At 35.0% G+C, this 16,571-nt stretch overlaps 1 protein-coding gene across 1 annotated transcript in view; it reads left to right on the top strand.

The window, feature by feature from the left end:
- The window catches only part of SYT10 (synaptotagmin 10), a 95,452-nt gene extending 92,506 nt beyond the window's left edge, over window positions 1–2,946 (top strand). Inside the window, exon 7 of the mRNA XM_041735412.1 lies at window positions 1,793–2,946. Within this exon, the coding sequence (XP_041591346.1) occupies window positions 1,793–1,849 (57 nt within the window). The 3' untranslated portion in view covers window positions 1,850–2,946. The remainder of the gene's footprint in view (window positions 1–1,792) is intronic.
- The last annotated feature ends 13,625 nt before the right edge of the window (window positions 2,947–16,571 follow it).

Raw genomic sequence — 16,571 nt, 5'->3', positions numbered from 1 at the left:
TTTACCCACATGTTATCAAACTTAACACCTTCAAAAGGAATCATGGAAGAAGACTATTAGAAATAGGAATATCACTGATGATTCATATTTAAAGAAAATTAAATAAATATTTCATTAGGGTAAATTGTACTCTTCCACACTTCTGGTACTCTCAGTTTAGTTTACATTTATAATGAAAATAATATAGTATGCTTTAGTAGTATAATTTGGTTGTAGACACTGGAGGCAGAAATATCAAAGTAATAAAAGAGAGTCAACGTATGGTACACATTTATTTATTTTATTATCTTTGAGCCAGACATTGGTTGGTGCTGGAAATATATCAGTAAAAAGACACACAAGTTTTCCATGGTCATACAGTTCATATACATGTCTGAGGTAGAGAGATGAGCAATAAAAATATATAAATAAAATAAAAAAAATACTGCTAGATTGTAATGAATGCTAACAAAAAAGAAGAGTAATGAAGAGTACATGAGGGAGCTTATTTTGAACACGATAATCTTTGATAATCAAAGATTATCTTGTTCTGTGTTATCTTCTAAAAGGTAGATATTTTCTACCTTTTAGAAGATAACACATTTAAGCTGAGACCTAAAAGATGAGAAAAGAACAAGTTAAGAGATCAGCTAAGACAAAGCAGACCATCAGTAAAATGCCATTCTCCTAGGCAACAAAGAGACTGATATGCAGGAAAAACCTGAAGGACGTAATCTGATTTCTATGTCCTTTCAGGGCAAACTACTACTTTGAAATGGTCTGAAATGAGGTGCCTTTAATATTCCAAGTCCTTCATACAGATGTCCAAGTCCTGAAGGAGACCCATAGGTGTGTGTAAAGTAAAACAAATGTGATAGAGTAATAAAGATTATACTGGAGCTGCAATGTGGGAGAGTGAGGAGCAGTCCTTATAAGGAGTTTAGATATTACTCAACTGCATAGAAATCCAAAGAATGGTATTATCAAGATCATGACATGAATTCATTTATATTTTTGAACAATCACCATGGCCTCTATGTTTCTTCCTAACCTCTAGCAGCTCCACTCTTTGGAAATGGCCAATCCAATAGCAGTGAGAAGATGGGAACCATTGCCAGTTGAGTAAACACTGTATGGCCTAGAGTGTGCCCTTGGCCCTGGCCTCTTGTGTGAACTGTGCTTAAGTGAGAGAACTACCTCCTCTGCCACAAGCACTAGGCCATAGGGGTGAAAGGATTGCAAATTTCACACTAGCATTGCTGAGTTTTCAGAGGTTTACAAAATTAAGGTATCATGATGATTCTTGAGAAATTCAGTCAGTCAATCAGTCATTTTTTCAGTAAAATATCACCACACGGCAGGGAACAAAGTGAAAGAGCCACACGGGGTTCTATGTGTCCTTTGAGGGCAATTATCACCTTGACATGGCCTCGTTCTCCACCTCCTAAAACAGGCTGCTTTCAAGCCTTTCATATAAATGCCAGAAACTCCTACAGGAATCAGACAGGAAATATAAGTGATTGAAATGGGTGAGGTGGGGACTTGGCAAACTCCAAATCATATACCCATCTAACAAGATCAGCAGCTACTTAGCTACATCGGACCTTACAAATCCTTACAAATCCATATTTAAAGAGAATATACTTATTTCAAAGAGAAGCCAAAATTTCTATGTAAAATTCTGGTAACTAATTAAAAATCGTTTAAATCACTATATGGGTCAAATTTTTAAAAAAAGAAAAAGAAAAAAAAAATGCAGTTTTGCCACTTATATCTGATCTGTCAGTAATGAGGCTGCAATTTCTCCCTTTAGGTGCCTTTGGAAGCTCACACCAATTTAAATCTGTCCAGACATCCTACTGTTTCCTGAACCACCAACAGAATCTACTAAAATTCAGACAAACTTCTGAGAAGATCCAGCAAACCATATATTGGTGGACCCAAGAATATTAATATTAAACATTATTCTTGAAGACTGAAGTAAGCATAAAAAAAGGAGAATTAAAGAGAATGAGTCAAAATTAGAGCTGAAATGAAAAATAAAGTGAGAGGAGAAAGCAACAGAATCTGGAAAATAGAAATAAAATCTAATGTAACAATACAATCATTACATAAAAAAATATGATTGAAATTAATTCATGAGTGATGTAGAGGGGACAAAACTCACACAAGATCCTAGTGACCCAAGTAGGAGAAGAAGGAAGTGAAAGGAGAATTCCCATAGACACAGTGATCTTCCCTGTGAAACTAAAAAGTGGTAAGGAAGTGAATACAATGGCAATCCCTTGATGCAAGAGCTAAATGAGACTAGATGTCTACTAGAAGGACTTGAAACATTGTCACTGTTGACGCTGTTCTAGAAAAATGTTTTGCAAACTCTTTTCATAGTGCTCCCTTGCAAGTAGTGTATCCGCAAGAATAAGGTGAACATGAGGGTGTGCACTCTTGCACATTATGACTATGGGAGCAGGAAGGAGGAAGCTCACAGGTGTGTGCTCAGTGTACAGCTTTGCAGTAATCAGCAGGGATCAGATCAGCGTGAGGAAAAACATGATTAATAAACAGCTCTCAGGAAAACAGTAGCAATGGCCTGATTCCGAATCTCCCCTCACCCTCTCTCAAATCCCACACAATCAAGAGAATGGATAAAAAAAATTATTGTGTTTTTCTATTTTAACAGAATAGACATTAAGATATTTAGGAGTAAAGGGCCATGACGTAGGCAACTTGCCCTTAAATTGCTTACAGGAGAAAAACTTTCTGACCAGAAAGTTCCAGATGTGGTCATTCATTCATGCATCCATTGCTCATTTGCTCTGTAAGCGTCATCTGCTACACACGCCTTATTCAACATTACCTCTCCAAATAGAGTGCCTGCTATTTGATACGTGCTTAATAGGGCCAGCACGTATAAAACTAGGGGATCTTATTACATTCACAGCATACAGAAGTCCAGCTCCATGAAACATCGAGGATATTGCCAGCCTTCATTGCGGTTCACTTTAAAATGTACTAGAATTGCTTTCCACATTAGACAGTAAAACTTCCCAAACTCCTCCTAGGTTTCACTTTAGCGAGTAGTTACATCTCTTAAATCATTCCTATTTGCAAAATTTCACAAAACTCCTGACTTTCTTCTTGCTTGTTCTTTCCCTATTTGGCCATACTCTTCTCTGAGTTTCTTTCTGCCATTTCCTGTATCAGTGATCATCAGGCCCTCGCAGTTTCTTCCAGCACCTACTCCTAAATCCCAGCAATTTTAGGTTGTGTAGCTCTGACAGAGACTTGAAGCTGACTGAGCTATGAGGCATTCTTCTTCTCAAAAGTCTGGGGCACGGGAGAAAGTGAGTTTGAGGAAGAGACAGAAGTGAAAAGGAAATGGAAAGACAACTATATTTCTCCTTTATTCCTGTCTAACAAGTGTATATGGAATAGATAAAACAGACTATTCTGCTATTTCTTCAAAATGAAATAGAGTTTCTTTCTTTGAGAAACTCTCAATCTGATATGTAGTCTGGACTCTAGACAGGAAGAAGAAATTACCATCATACTATCATCATGATCATAATCATGATCATGATCATCATCATCATCATCATCATCATCTAAGTCCTACAATGATAGAACCAAGTACAATATAAGAATTTCTGTTGCTGTGGTGATCGTAGATGCCCTGCCTGGTTTACGGTTGCATTCCCTGTGTGTTTATTAACAGTGTGTCATGTGCCCTTTGCTCTCCAATTGTCTCAGTTTGGATGTAAAACTGAGTTTGCCATATGCATCGGCAAAGTAGAGTGAGATCTCACTTTAATAAAAGAGAAGTTCCTTTTCAAAGACAGCCTTGGCGTATACCCATAGGAATTCATATTTAATGTTATTTAAAGGAACTTTCTTTAAATTATAACTGTTAGGGCCCCCAAGAAAACTGCAGGTACCCTAACCTGCTCACACACCAAAATCCTCCATTTCTTTGAGTTTCAGACCAATCAGTTGAAGAGACCTTTCCATGCTGGGCTTTTCTTGATCCTTAGGATACTGGATGACAGAGACAATGAATGGCAAGATTTCAGCCTAGATCCTCTCTGACTTTTAAGGGTTAATTTTGAAAATTAAAATGATGTCAAATTGTTATCTTAATAGAATTGTCAAGTAAATCAATGATCAAATTCTACCACCCACCCACCCCCCCCCCCCCAGGACCTGCAATGGTCAATTCTGAAGGGAAATTAAGAAAGACTTCACAGATATGGGTACAGATTAAATCTTTTGAAAATAAAGTTTCCAAATCAGAAAAAAACATATTCTAACTCATTTAATATAACAGGTGGGTATTTAAAAAAATGTTTATAGAACTAAATATTGGTACTTTTTAGAAATGGAGAATAAGATAAATTTATACATATATATGTATATATATATATAAAGAAATGGAGAATAAATAGAATAAAAATAAAGTGATTTTTAAAACTCTCTTCACTGTCCTTCCATCTTGGGCTGACAGGTTTTCTGACTCAGACATCAGCTTTAGGCAACCAATTGAATGAGTAAACATTTTTCTTTGAGAATCCAAAAGCCTCAATTATCCGATTGATTAGAATGTGTAGTTAGCTTTGCTCTTTTTTTGAATGTATAAACCTAAGGTGATCACTGCCAAAATTTGCATACAAAGAACACAGGCCTTTTAAAGACATATAGTGTTGAGGGCCTCTTTACACCACTTTTAAAAATAGGCTCCCAAGATGTGGCACCTGACCCTCTCAAAGCAAACACAATCTGAAAACAATTAGGTACCAAACACCCTCTGTACCTGTTGCCATACTGTACTAATCCTATTAAATCCGCTAATGAAGTTGGAAGGACTACTTTAAAGAGTTCCATGTCTTCTTAATTCACGATCACCTTAATCTTCAAAGTAAATCATTTTGATAGAATAAGTCCCACCCAAATGTGAATATTTTATAAATAGATTTATCCAGGGGATATATCATTCAAATTCAATAAACAATCTTTGAGCACTTAGTATGTATCAAGTAGTGTTAGGCACAAAGATGAAAGTGACACCACTTAGTCCTCCAGAAATTCATCATCTAGTGAAGGAGAAAAACATAAACAAACCCTGCAAGATAGACTACATAAGGCCCATAACAAAATGGAAGTCTCACCCAAAAAGAGTTTACAATTTCCTGGCAGAGGTGAACATTCTACCAATGCTGACGCTAAATAGAATATTCTAGGAGGTTTGTTAGAAGTACGAAGTGCAATCATTTCAGATACAAACATTTTAAAAGCTTCCATTATTTGCCAGTCTCTATGTATGACTCTGGTGTATTCATCAGCTCAAAAGGGGACGTTAATTCTGGGGTGGGGGGAATTAAGGGAGGTTTGACAGTTATCTAGAGCCTGACTGGTATAGATTAAGCAAAAGCAAAAGTTATAATTTTGGCTATCCAGCCTGGTTTTGCAGAAACCCCCTGGATTGCAGCACATCTGCATCTTTTGGTAATGTAGTTGCATAGGTTGTAAGGGCAACAGTCATCACCAGGTACATTGTTGACTCTCTCAACCTATCAACCCAAAAACAGATGAAAATCAGATAACTAAGAAGGGATAGCCAAGCAAAAATTTTGTGATCTCAAAAACATTTTCCAGTTCCAAGGCACCTGGGTAACTCAGTTGGTCAAGTGCCTAGACTCTTGACTTTGGCTCAGGTCATGATCTCAGGGTTTTGAGATGGAGTCCTACATAGGCTCTGTGCCGGGCTTGGAGCCTGCTTAATATTAATTATTCTTTTTTGTCTTGCATAAACGAAAGTTCATGGCAAATATGTTAACATTTGGCTTTAATTGATCATATTTGTTTCTTCTTTAGCTTGTTACCCAGTATAAAACAATGCAAAATATAAACCTTAGTAACTAAGGATGAAAATTTGAAAAGTGCAAAAAGCAAAGAGGAGGTATATTTTAAAAAGTCTTGACTCATATTTGTTGTAGTACTAGTGTCCTGTTAATAAAATTTACTTATGGGGATCCCTGGGTGGCGCAGAGGTTTGGCTCCTGCCTTTGGCCCAGGGTGTGATCCTGGAGACCCGGGATCGAATCCCACGTTGGGCTCCCGGTGCATGGAGCCTGCTTCTGCCTCTGCCTATGTCTCTGCCTCTCTCTCTCTCCCTGTGTGTGTGACTATCATAAATAAATAAAAATTAAAAAAATAGAATAAAATAAAATTTACTTATGAAGAAAATATAGTAATTAAATTCTAATGATTTATAATTTGTGACATCACTTAAGATACTGACGTCTCCTTATACCCATATCACAAAGCCAAAATTTACTATGCCAAGTGTATTCTATGTATCACTCACTTATTCATCTTAGAATAAATTTCCCAGTAGAGAATGACTTGCTTCTCTTTTTAAAATTTTTTAATGAATGGAAACTCAGAGAAAAATGCTCATATTATATTGATCCTTAAATATTTTTTGTGTAATTGTGTTAGCCTTCTCTTCATAAATTTTTAATTCAAAAAACTATAAATGTCATTTTAGTAAGAATATAGGTCATATAGTTGAGCACTCTTTAAGTATGGTAAAGTACACATTATTCTAAGAGAACTGCCAAAAATCAAGGCTGGCTATATGTAAACAGTGATAGCAGAATCAAAATGTAACCAAAAACTGATATAGTTCATTGAAAATTGATGTTGTGGATATATATATATATATATATAATGCTTATATTATATATATATATAACATAGATATATTATGTATATATAGTATATATAACACAATGCCTACAAATTGACAGGGGTGAATTTGGCAGGGTAGGGGAGAAAAAGATAATTTTTTCCATCTACTCTTCTATGTTCTTGTCTGGGGCCCCTGTAACAGAAAAACAGAGTAAAAAAAATTTTTTTATTAGCTTATGCATTGCAATTACAGATGGGAGGACCCAGCGATGAGTAACTCCAGAGGATGGTTAGAACTTGGATTTATATGCCATCTTAGACTTAAATAAAAGAAAAAGCTTTTGGGGCTCCTGTGTGGAAGATAGATTATGGGAAGGTGACCAGGAAAGGTATGGTAAATAAGGATTGTTTAGTAAGGTTTATAATGCAGAATTAAGTCAGTGCCTTTTCCACTGACGAGCTAAGAGTCCTCCACTTCCTGGTACAGGAAGGGGAGACATCTCTCCAAATGGAAATTTTCTTTATAGAAGGAAAAATTGTGCCCCATTTTTAGAGCTTTTTCCTGCATCTGCTGGTTCTCAAAGGCCTTTAACTTAAAAATAATCCTATATTAAAGAAACCTGCTTTGGGGTGACACATTTTAGTACCTCCTCCACTGATCTTGGAAACTGCGTGGTCTAACTGTTCCTTTTTTCCATATGTCAGAGTGACCTGTATACTGAAGTTATTGATGGCTACCTTATTGCTTGTACTTCTTCAATTTTTTCAGTCTACAGGTTCTGCAGATAATCTTGATGAAAAAGAAAATTACAAAATGTCACTGATGTGGTTACCATGAATTTCACTGAAGATCTATTCATTTAGTTTTATTAGGTTTATGGGTATTCTTCAGACTCCTGCCTTGGTCTCTTTAGCACTTTGAGTTAAATTGGCCAGTATAACAGTATTATTCTTTTCATCTACTACTTTAAAAAGTTTTTAAGAAGATAAAATGCTCCAGCTGCCAAAGATTTATTTTCTCAAATTTGTTAACCTAAAAACTGTTACCATATAATTAAATATAATTACAGCTAATGTTGGTTTATTCAATGTTCTTAAATATATTTAGACTTCTCCAGTCTGCAGTTTCGTATCCCACAAACAATTGTTTTTTTTTTCTGACATTAATTCATCATCAGTTATTTGGCAAAATATCAATTTTTTTTGTATAACCCTACTGTGGAAAATGTTGATTTATGTTGTAAAATGTCTATATATTTTTAAATTCTTAAAAAAATCCTTTCTGTATCAAATTTTATACAGGCTTAATATACAATGTTTGCTGAGAGTCATCAAAAGCTAGGCTACACTTTGTAAAAAGAAATAAAAAGAAACCTGAAATCTTAAATTTTTAATCTAGTAAAGATTATTTCTTGCTCATATCAAGGCCAATGTGAGTTAGCCATACTTCCTCCCCCTTATAGCTATCTCTGTAACATACTGTTTCCAGGCTTGGGTAATACATACTCTGGCAATTTAGTTTAGGACCCAGCCATTTGGCCCCAATTTAATTGCAAGGGAGCTTGGGAAATATTGTATTCCTGTGTGCCCTGAAAGATGAAAATGAAATGAGATTTGATAAATATATAGCATTATCCTTGCCATGCAAAATCTTCGAAAAGAGTACCAATAAGGCTGGAGAAAATGAGAAAGCATTTTTTTTAAACAAAGTGTAATTTGGGTTAGTTTAATGCTAGAATGAACTGCCATTTTAAGTCATAGAGACAATTAACTTCATTGTGAAAATAGAAACTAAAAATTAACGTCTTGGTTTTAAAACAAATCAAAAGCACCATATGCCTTTCTTGTGGAAGACACAGCTTCTTATTTAAAATGAGACACTAAATTGCTATAATTCAAAAGTAAAATGAAATAAGAAACAAAAAACAACTAAAAGACCAATAAACTGATTGGAAAATGGGAAAGGACTTGGACAGACATTTCTTCAAATAAAATATGCAAATGGCCAATGGGTATATGAAAAGATGTTCAACATTTCCAGTCATTAGAGAAATGCAAATCAAAATCACAATGAGATGTTATTTCACACTGGTGGATGGCTATTACCAAAAAAAAAAAAAAAAAAAAAGAAAGAAAGAAAGAAAAGAAAAAAAGGATAACAAGTGTTAGCAGGGTTTTAAAGAAATTGGAACCTTTGCACACTGTTGGTGGGAATGCAAAATGGTGCAGCTGCTATGGAAAACAGTATGGAGGTACCTAAAAACATAGAAAATAGAACTACCAGATTGTAGGGAAGCGAAAATAATTCCCCTCTAACCTTCTGAGTTCTTGGCTGAGAACCCATCAGGGTCAACAAACCCATCAGGGTCAACATGCCAGAGTCCTTTATTTTATATAACTCATCTCTCGTAGCCAATAGTGGTCATTTTATTCTCCATTATAAGTGAACACAGAAAACCTCTTCTAGATATTTTATAGCAATATATGGTCATAATCCAAGCAGGGATTAACTCCATTTAAAACTCCTTCTAAATTTCTCCGATAATTTTTGTTCCTAAAAGCCTACAAAGGGCAAGTTTTAAAAAAACTACTTGACTCTGGCAATACCGTATTTATTAAGCATGTCATATTTTATCATCATCTCTGCTATATCAGGAACTAGAGAAGCATTAATTACGATCCATCCCAACAAAATAATTTAAGACTGTTGAATAAGTAATATGAAAATACATTCCCATATAATGTCAAAATGGATAGCATAAATTCTTTTGAAGTTCAAGGGAGAGGTCAATGTAAGTCAAAATGTATTATCTGAGAGTAATAGTATCTTAATGTATTAAGGAGTTTAACTTTAATTAGTAGAGATTTCTTTGAAATAAATGCCTTTACCTTTTCTAGTCACTGGTCTGATAAAAAAAAAATTAAAAGATCACTCTAAGGATTAACCAAATCCAAATTACAAGAGCTAAAAAACAATGGGAAAAGTAAGGAACATGGCTCACTCAATCATAGATAATGAAGGGAAGGATATAAGAAGGCTGGTCCAAAAACTGTACTGAGGGTGCAAGAAAGATCTCCTTATAACTTGCCAGGCTCCAAACATGCTTCTGGGTTAACCATAAAAATATTACACTGGTTCACAGAACAAGTGGAACTGGACAAAAAAAGGTTTGACCCACATAGTACCATAGAATATTCAGGTTTCTGGTCTCTTATCAGCAGGACAGAAGACACCCACCTTGCTTAGGTTTCTGAGTACATGCAGGACAAGACACAGAAGGTTGGAGAAAACATGAGCATATTTTCAAGGCTAAATCCAGAAAAGTTGATAATACTGGGAGGAAAGATTGTGCCTAAAGGAGTTGTAACTACACTTTTGTGAAAACTGATTAAATGTAGTCAGGATACATGAGAACTGCTTCAGTTCACATACATGAGTTCACCTACAACCAAGAACAATCCTGAAACTAAACATGAAAAAGGATGAAGTGCCCTATATTAGTCAGTATTCTTCAGAGAAACAGAACCAATAGAATGATATATAAAGCGAATTATTATAAGGAATTGACTTATGTGATTATGGAACCTGGCAAGTCCCAAGGTCTATAGTGTAAGTTGTCAAGTTGGAGACCCAGAAGTGCTTATGGTATATTTCCAATCCAAAAGCCTCTAGAGCCCCAGGAAAAGCCAATGCTTCAGTCCAAGTCTGAAGGCAAGAAAAAAATTGATGCCCCAGTTCAAAGGTCATGAGGAAGAAAAAAAATCTCTTTGACTCAAGGGAGGTTCAATCTTATATTTCTGTACAGACCTTCAGCTGATTACATGAGGCCAATCCACATTATGAAGGGCAATCTGCTCTATTCAGTCTACCAATGGAAATGTTAATTTTATCCAAAAACACTTTCACAAAAATACTTACAATGTTTGGCTAAGTGTCTGCTTGCCCTGCAGTCCAGTCAAATTGACACAGAAAATTAGCCATCACATTTCTATTTCCCAATGCCTCTCACAACAAAGTTGTCTTAAGAAAGTTTTTAAGTATTTAAAACTCAAGACCTTTACATTTTAAGATCATATTTTTTAAACAAAACAACCTACGTATTTTAATTACTTTGCTGACACATTTCTAAAATAAGGTATTGAACATATTTATTCAAACTGAGTCAATCAAAAACTGACAAAACAAGGTGAGCAATGGCACGTCATCCAGAAAAATACAAAAAATTTAAAAGACTAAGTTTTACTCAAGACAGACTTTTTTAATAGATTGATTTTATTCCCATTTTTCTGTAAGATGTTTTATTTTCCAAATATTTCATAAAATTTTTCATAAGCTTTTTCATATATTATTAGTAACCACAATTTATTGAGCCTTACTATGGACCAAGAACTTGGCAAAATGTTTTGTTTGTTTGTTTTGCTGGATGAGAAAACAGAGACTCAGCAAAATTACTTATAAGAGGTCACAAGCAAATGAGTTACAGGATTAGGACTCAAGCCTAGGTTTATTTGTTTGAGAACCCAGGACTCTAAACCACTACACTGTACAACACTAGTTAGGAGTTTGCCTAATTAATTGGGAAAGTAAGACCTTTTCAGACAAATAGAAAAGCATGTGTCAAGTCTCAGGGTATAGAAAAGTTCTGGCTTGTCCAGGGAATGCCCAGAAATCCATCATCACTCCCTACTTCCAGTTTGTTATATATTTTTAGTTATTCACTACACTATCTTGGTTTCCAATGATTTAAACCAAAGCGTCTTAACTAATACACTGAAAATATCAGAGAGCAGTAACCCCAAACCACATATTCCTGGCCATTCTCAGATTTTTTTTTCTTATACTTATTTCTTGTTATGCCCTCAGCTTAACTTGAGGGATAGTGTTAGAGCTTGCTGTGTGAAACAGACAATTCTATTTACTGCTCAATTGTATTTAAGTTTGTAATGAATTACATCACTTGGTGCCTCTCATGTAAGTATTCCCAAAGAGAATTTATTTTCAGCTCTTAAGACAGGAGAACATTTTGCTTCTACTCCATTCTCCTTTTGAAGACAATGCAAATCATATCATTGATTCTGGGTTTGTTTTTTGGTTGTTTTTTTTGTTTGTTTGTTTGTTTTTGTTTTTTTTGTTTTGCCTTGGCAAATGGAAAGGTCAGACATACCTATAATTCTATCATAATAGTTATCCTTGCTTCCTCCTCCAACCCTGCTATATCTCATCTTTACTTTCTAATTCTAGTTTCTAAATTTTCTTATTTTTATAGTACTTCTACTTTTGATTTATATTCTTGAGAATCACTTCAAATCCTTTGCATAGCAAAGCGGGGAGTAAACGAATGAATAAAGGAGGGAATATGTGAAATAATAAGTCAATGAATGAATGAACAAACAAACAAATAAGTAAACCACCTCCCCTGGCTCTGCATTTGCCAGAAAATTTATGGTAACTGGTTGATGACATTGAGCATCTTTACCTGTTTTTATTTATTATCTAGTGAAAAATTTTTAAAAGAGAGCTAAGGCAAGTTACTTTCCAATGTAGAGATAAAATTTCCATATTACTAGAGCTATGACAGAGCTAAGAAACCAATAAGAAAAACTGGTAAAACCAGACTAAGGAATTCTGCTGTGTTCTGAAAGACACTGGCAAAAATTTTAATTGATAGGCTATTTAAACCTGTTTTGGGGAGAAATTTTAGGAATTAGTCCTGAGTACATGGGAGTATACTATCTCAGTTAAATTCAGCTGAGTGGTTTAAGTAACTCAAAGCCTGCAATTACTCTGTTTCTTTAAGATAAGCCCTAAGCATCTCTTTTTTTTTAATAATAAATTTATTTTTTATTGGTGTTCAATTTGCCAACATACAGAATAACACCCAGTGCTCATCCTGTCAAGTGCCCCCCTCAGTGCCCGTCACCCATTCACCCCCACCCCTGCCCTCCTCCCCTTCCACCACCCCTAGTTCGTTTCCCAGAGTTAGGAATCTTCTGATATTTCCTACCCATTTCTTCTCCCTTCCCTTCTATTCCCTTTCACTATTATTTATATTCCCCAAATGAATGAGAACATATAATGTTTGTCCTTCTCCGATTGACTTACTTCACTCAGCATAATCCCCTCCAGTTCCATCCACGTTGAAGCAAATGGTGGGTATTTGTCATTTCTAATGGCTGAGGAATATTCCATTGTATACATAGACCACATCTTCTTTATCCACTCATCTTTCAATGGACACCGAGGCTCCTTCCACAGTTTGGCTATTGTGAACATTGCTGCTAGAAATATCGGGGTACAGATGTCCCAGCGTTTCATTGCATCTGCATCTTTGGGGTAAATCCCCAGCAATGCAATTGCTGGGTCATAGGGCAGGTCTATTTTTAACTCTTTGAAGAATCCCCACACAGTTTTCCAGAGTGGCTGCACCAGTTCACATTCCCACCAGCATCTCTTGATGCTACAACATGCTGAGATTATCCATGTCTTTTCAAAAGTGATAGAAACTTATTGAAACATGCTCTTTTGTCTGTATTGTCAATTTTTAGAACACTGAATTTTGCTTTATCAGTTTAATATTAAAAATAAAATTTGATATTCATTTTTTAAATGTGACTTAAGTAAAGGAGAATTTGCAGGACATGAGCTATATAGACCAAGCATCCTTCTCATATAGTAAAAATTTTTAGCATCTCCATTGAAATTTCCTTTTTTTATAACCTTTGTTGGGCTTTGTGCCTACAATATGGAAGCATGAGAAAACAGTTAACCTGCCAATAAAGGTGAATGCTTCCAAAACCCAGAGGACTCAACCAAGGTTCGCTCTCCTCACGTAGATAGATGTGTGTCTTTCCACACCCCTCAAAATGCATGAGACTTAAGAAAGGCAGGGAGGGGGCCACTAAAACATTTAAATCTTCACTTTCTCTAAAGCAGTATTTATTATAGTATTAATTTTGAGACGTGTTTATATTTTCATCCTCTTTGACACAAAGGTCTAAGAATGAAGTCAATGTTAAAGTGAGAAAGTTCTATATTACAGCTACTTCCAGTGATGAATACCTCACTGCCCATCATCTAGCTATTATGTGTCAGGTATGCTAAATGCTTCCTTGAATCTGTTGTACTAAATGTGCTTTGGTTGAGCAGCCATTCTTTAGTACAATACAGTGTGCACATGTGTTCTTTCTCTTTAGCTTTTGGCAGCTTAATTGCAACACTATCAAAAAGATCACAGCAAAAAATCTGTTCTCATCATTCTCATTCAAATCTGTCTTGCAGTAGTGTGTTTGAATTTGTTAAATAGGGGGCAGATTATGTAAAATGTATATTTTTATAGTATGAATGAGTAATCTATATATTTGTTTTTATTAAAGTCAAAAATAAGAGCAGTATGTGGATGGAAGAAAACATTTGAAGTCTCATAATTACTGAGAGTATTCTAATGATTAACAAAATACCCATTGTTAAGTCAGATGGTAACATATATCCCTCCCCAAAATGAGTTCTGGATAGTATATATTTCTTCTCCGTTACCTCCAAAAAAATATTTTTCTATTGAGTGTAACTTCTTACAGAATTCAGTTATTTAAAGTCAAATTGAACTTATGTTATGAAATACATTATTAGATAACTTCCACTCATACAGAAATTCCTTAGACTTCCTTTTACTTACTATTGTTTTATTATCTCTTCACTTCAAATAGGTCACCAGGAAGAAGTGGTAATGCCTTAGTTTAAGTTGGATCAGTTTAGCAGCTGGGAAGATATTGTAACTAATAAGGGATAATGTATCAAGATTATCTGTCCCATAAATCTATCCAAGGTCATTGTTAAATAGAATAGCGTTTCATTTCCGATATCAAGATCTTATTTAATAGACCATGTCTTCTAGGGGCCATATCACCTTAGACCATTTTAGTCAGATTTTGGAGACAGAGTCAAAATGACAGCAATATTATGTATCAAGGAGAACAGGGTTTAGCTGCATGTAACAGAAATAATAGAATCCAGCATTAATACTAGCTAAATGTATGTGATATTATTTTTCTCTTAGATAAAAGAAGTCCTGAAAGAGAGTCCAGGACTAATATTGCTGGGTTTTTGTTTTTTGTTTTTGTTTGTTTTGTTTTTTTTTTGGGGGGGGGGGGGTCATTTAGTGGTTGTTCCTATGCAGCCCTCCTATGTGCGTGACCTTTATCTTCAAGGTTACTTCATGCCCCAACATGGATATTGGAATAATGGTCATGATCCAAGTGCTCCAGGAAGGAAGCAGCAGGAAAAGAGGCCACAGAGGAAAAAAAATCAATCAATATAGTCCCAATAACTCTTGAATTTTTGGAATTTATATTTTGTGTGTGTGTTCTACAATTTAAATCATTATTTAAACTATATAAAATATTTATAATTACTCCATTGCCACTTGAAAAGGATCATATTCTCTTTATTGAGGAGGAAGAAATATTCTGTCAAAGTTCTTCCAGCTGGACTAAGAATTAAATTGACATGAGACAGATTAGTAAAAGAAAAATCAATTTAATTCTGTATGTATGAAGAATCCACACAGACATGAAATTCCAAAGACAGTCAAGCAAAATGAGGTATTTATGTCATCCTGAAATAAAGAGAAGTGAGTAGGGGTCTGGGACTTCAAAGGGAAGGAATACAATTTATAGGAAGATGAAAAAGAGAAAATATTTGATAAACAAATGTTTGATGAACAAATGTTTGCTGGGCCATTTACTAACAATAGGACATAGAGAGGACTTTGGCCAAACAGGCCTTGCTAAGTTCCTCATGTCTACCCTATGTAGCCCACATTATAATGTACTTCTATATAGTGATAACTCTCGACAGAAGCAGGTCCTCTATCTAGATTCTTGGGGGGAGAAGGTCAAAGTTTTTTCCAAAGTCTTTTGGGCCTTGATTGCTTTCAGCTCACATAATCTACATGCCATGTTTTAAGACAGTCTGTCTTTGTTCCCTCGCTGTAACTTAAAAAAAATATTTCCTGAAAATATTTTCCTATATCTCGGATCTCTTCATGTATTTGAGTGTGATTCTCTTCAGTGATTACAGATTCATAGTCCCTTCTGTGAAGTATTGAATCTTATATATATATATATATCTCCATTTCATTGTCTATAGACTAATGAATGCATTAATACCTATTTCATGCAGATGTTGTAAGAAATATATATATATATTTGAAATACTGAGCAGAATTCTTGTCACATACTAAGTTCCAAATTATTTACCCATCATTTCCATCATAAATACATGATTTTAAGCAATCAATGGGATGTAATTTAAAAATTTCTTAGACCTTCATGTTAGAAACTCTCCTTCCAGTAAGCAAGTGACAGTAACATTGGTTCTTGTGAGTAGAAAATTCAAGAATATATAAGCATTCTAAAGGCATAGATTTTCGCCTAGTCTGTTTACTGTTATATCTCCAGTGCCTGAAACAGTACCTGACATACCTAGGAGCTCATTAAATATTGAATAAACACTATATACTTCTTGATCTGGCTGTAAACCATATCTGGTATCATAATAAAACAAATTCTGTTTATCGGTTTTCAACATCTTATGTTAACCTATAGGCAATGTGCAAAGCCTTGGTTAGGGTTGCAGAGAAGAATATGAACATTGGAAGCCTTTGCAATATAAAAGTGAAAGCATAACTACCAGAGAGTAAGAGATAAAAACAGAAGGAAGATGTCCCAAACACAGATTTGATAATTCTCATTTTATATCAAATTCCCAGCATGATGCTGGGAAATGTTGATTAAACACAAAGTAGGGTACATTTATGTTTTAAAATCATGAAAGTTGCCAAAAGAAAAACCCAAACAGTAAGATAATAAACATTTGAGAGGGGGAAGGGAGGATCATGTAGGTGAGA

This window comes from Vulpes lagopus, chromosome 21 (assembly GCF_018345385.1).
Source record: "Vulpes lagopus strain Blue_001 chromosome 21, ASM1834538v1, whole genome shotgun sequence".
NCBI classification, from domain to species: Eukaryota; Metazoa; Chordata; class Mammalia; order Carnivora; family Canidae; genus Vulpes; species Vulpes lagopus.
The sequence above is the reverse complement of the archived record's forward strand: the minus strand, read 5'-3'. Positions and strand labels throughout refer to the sequence as shown.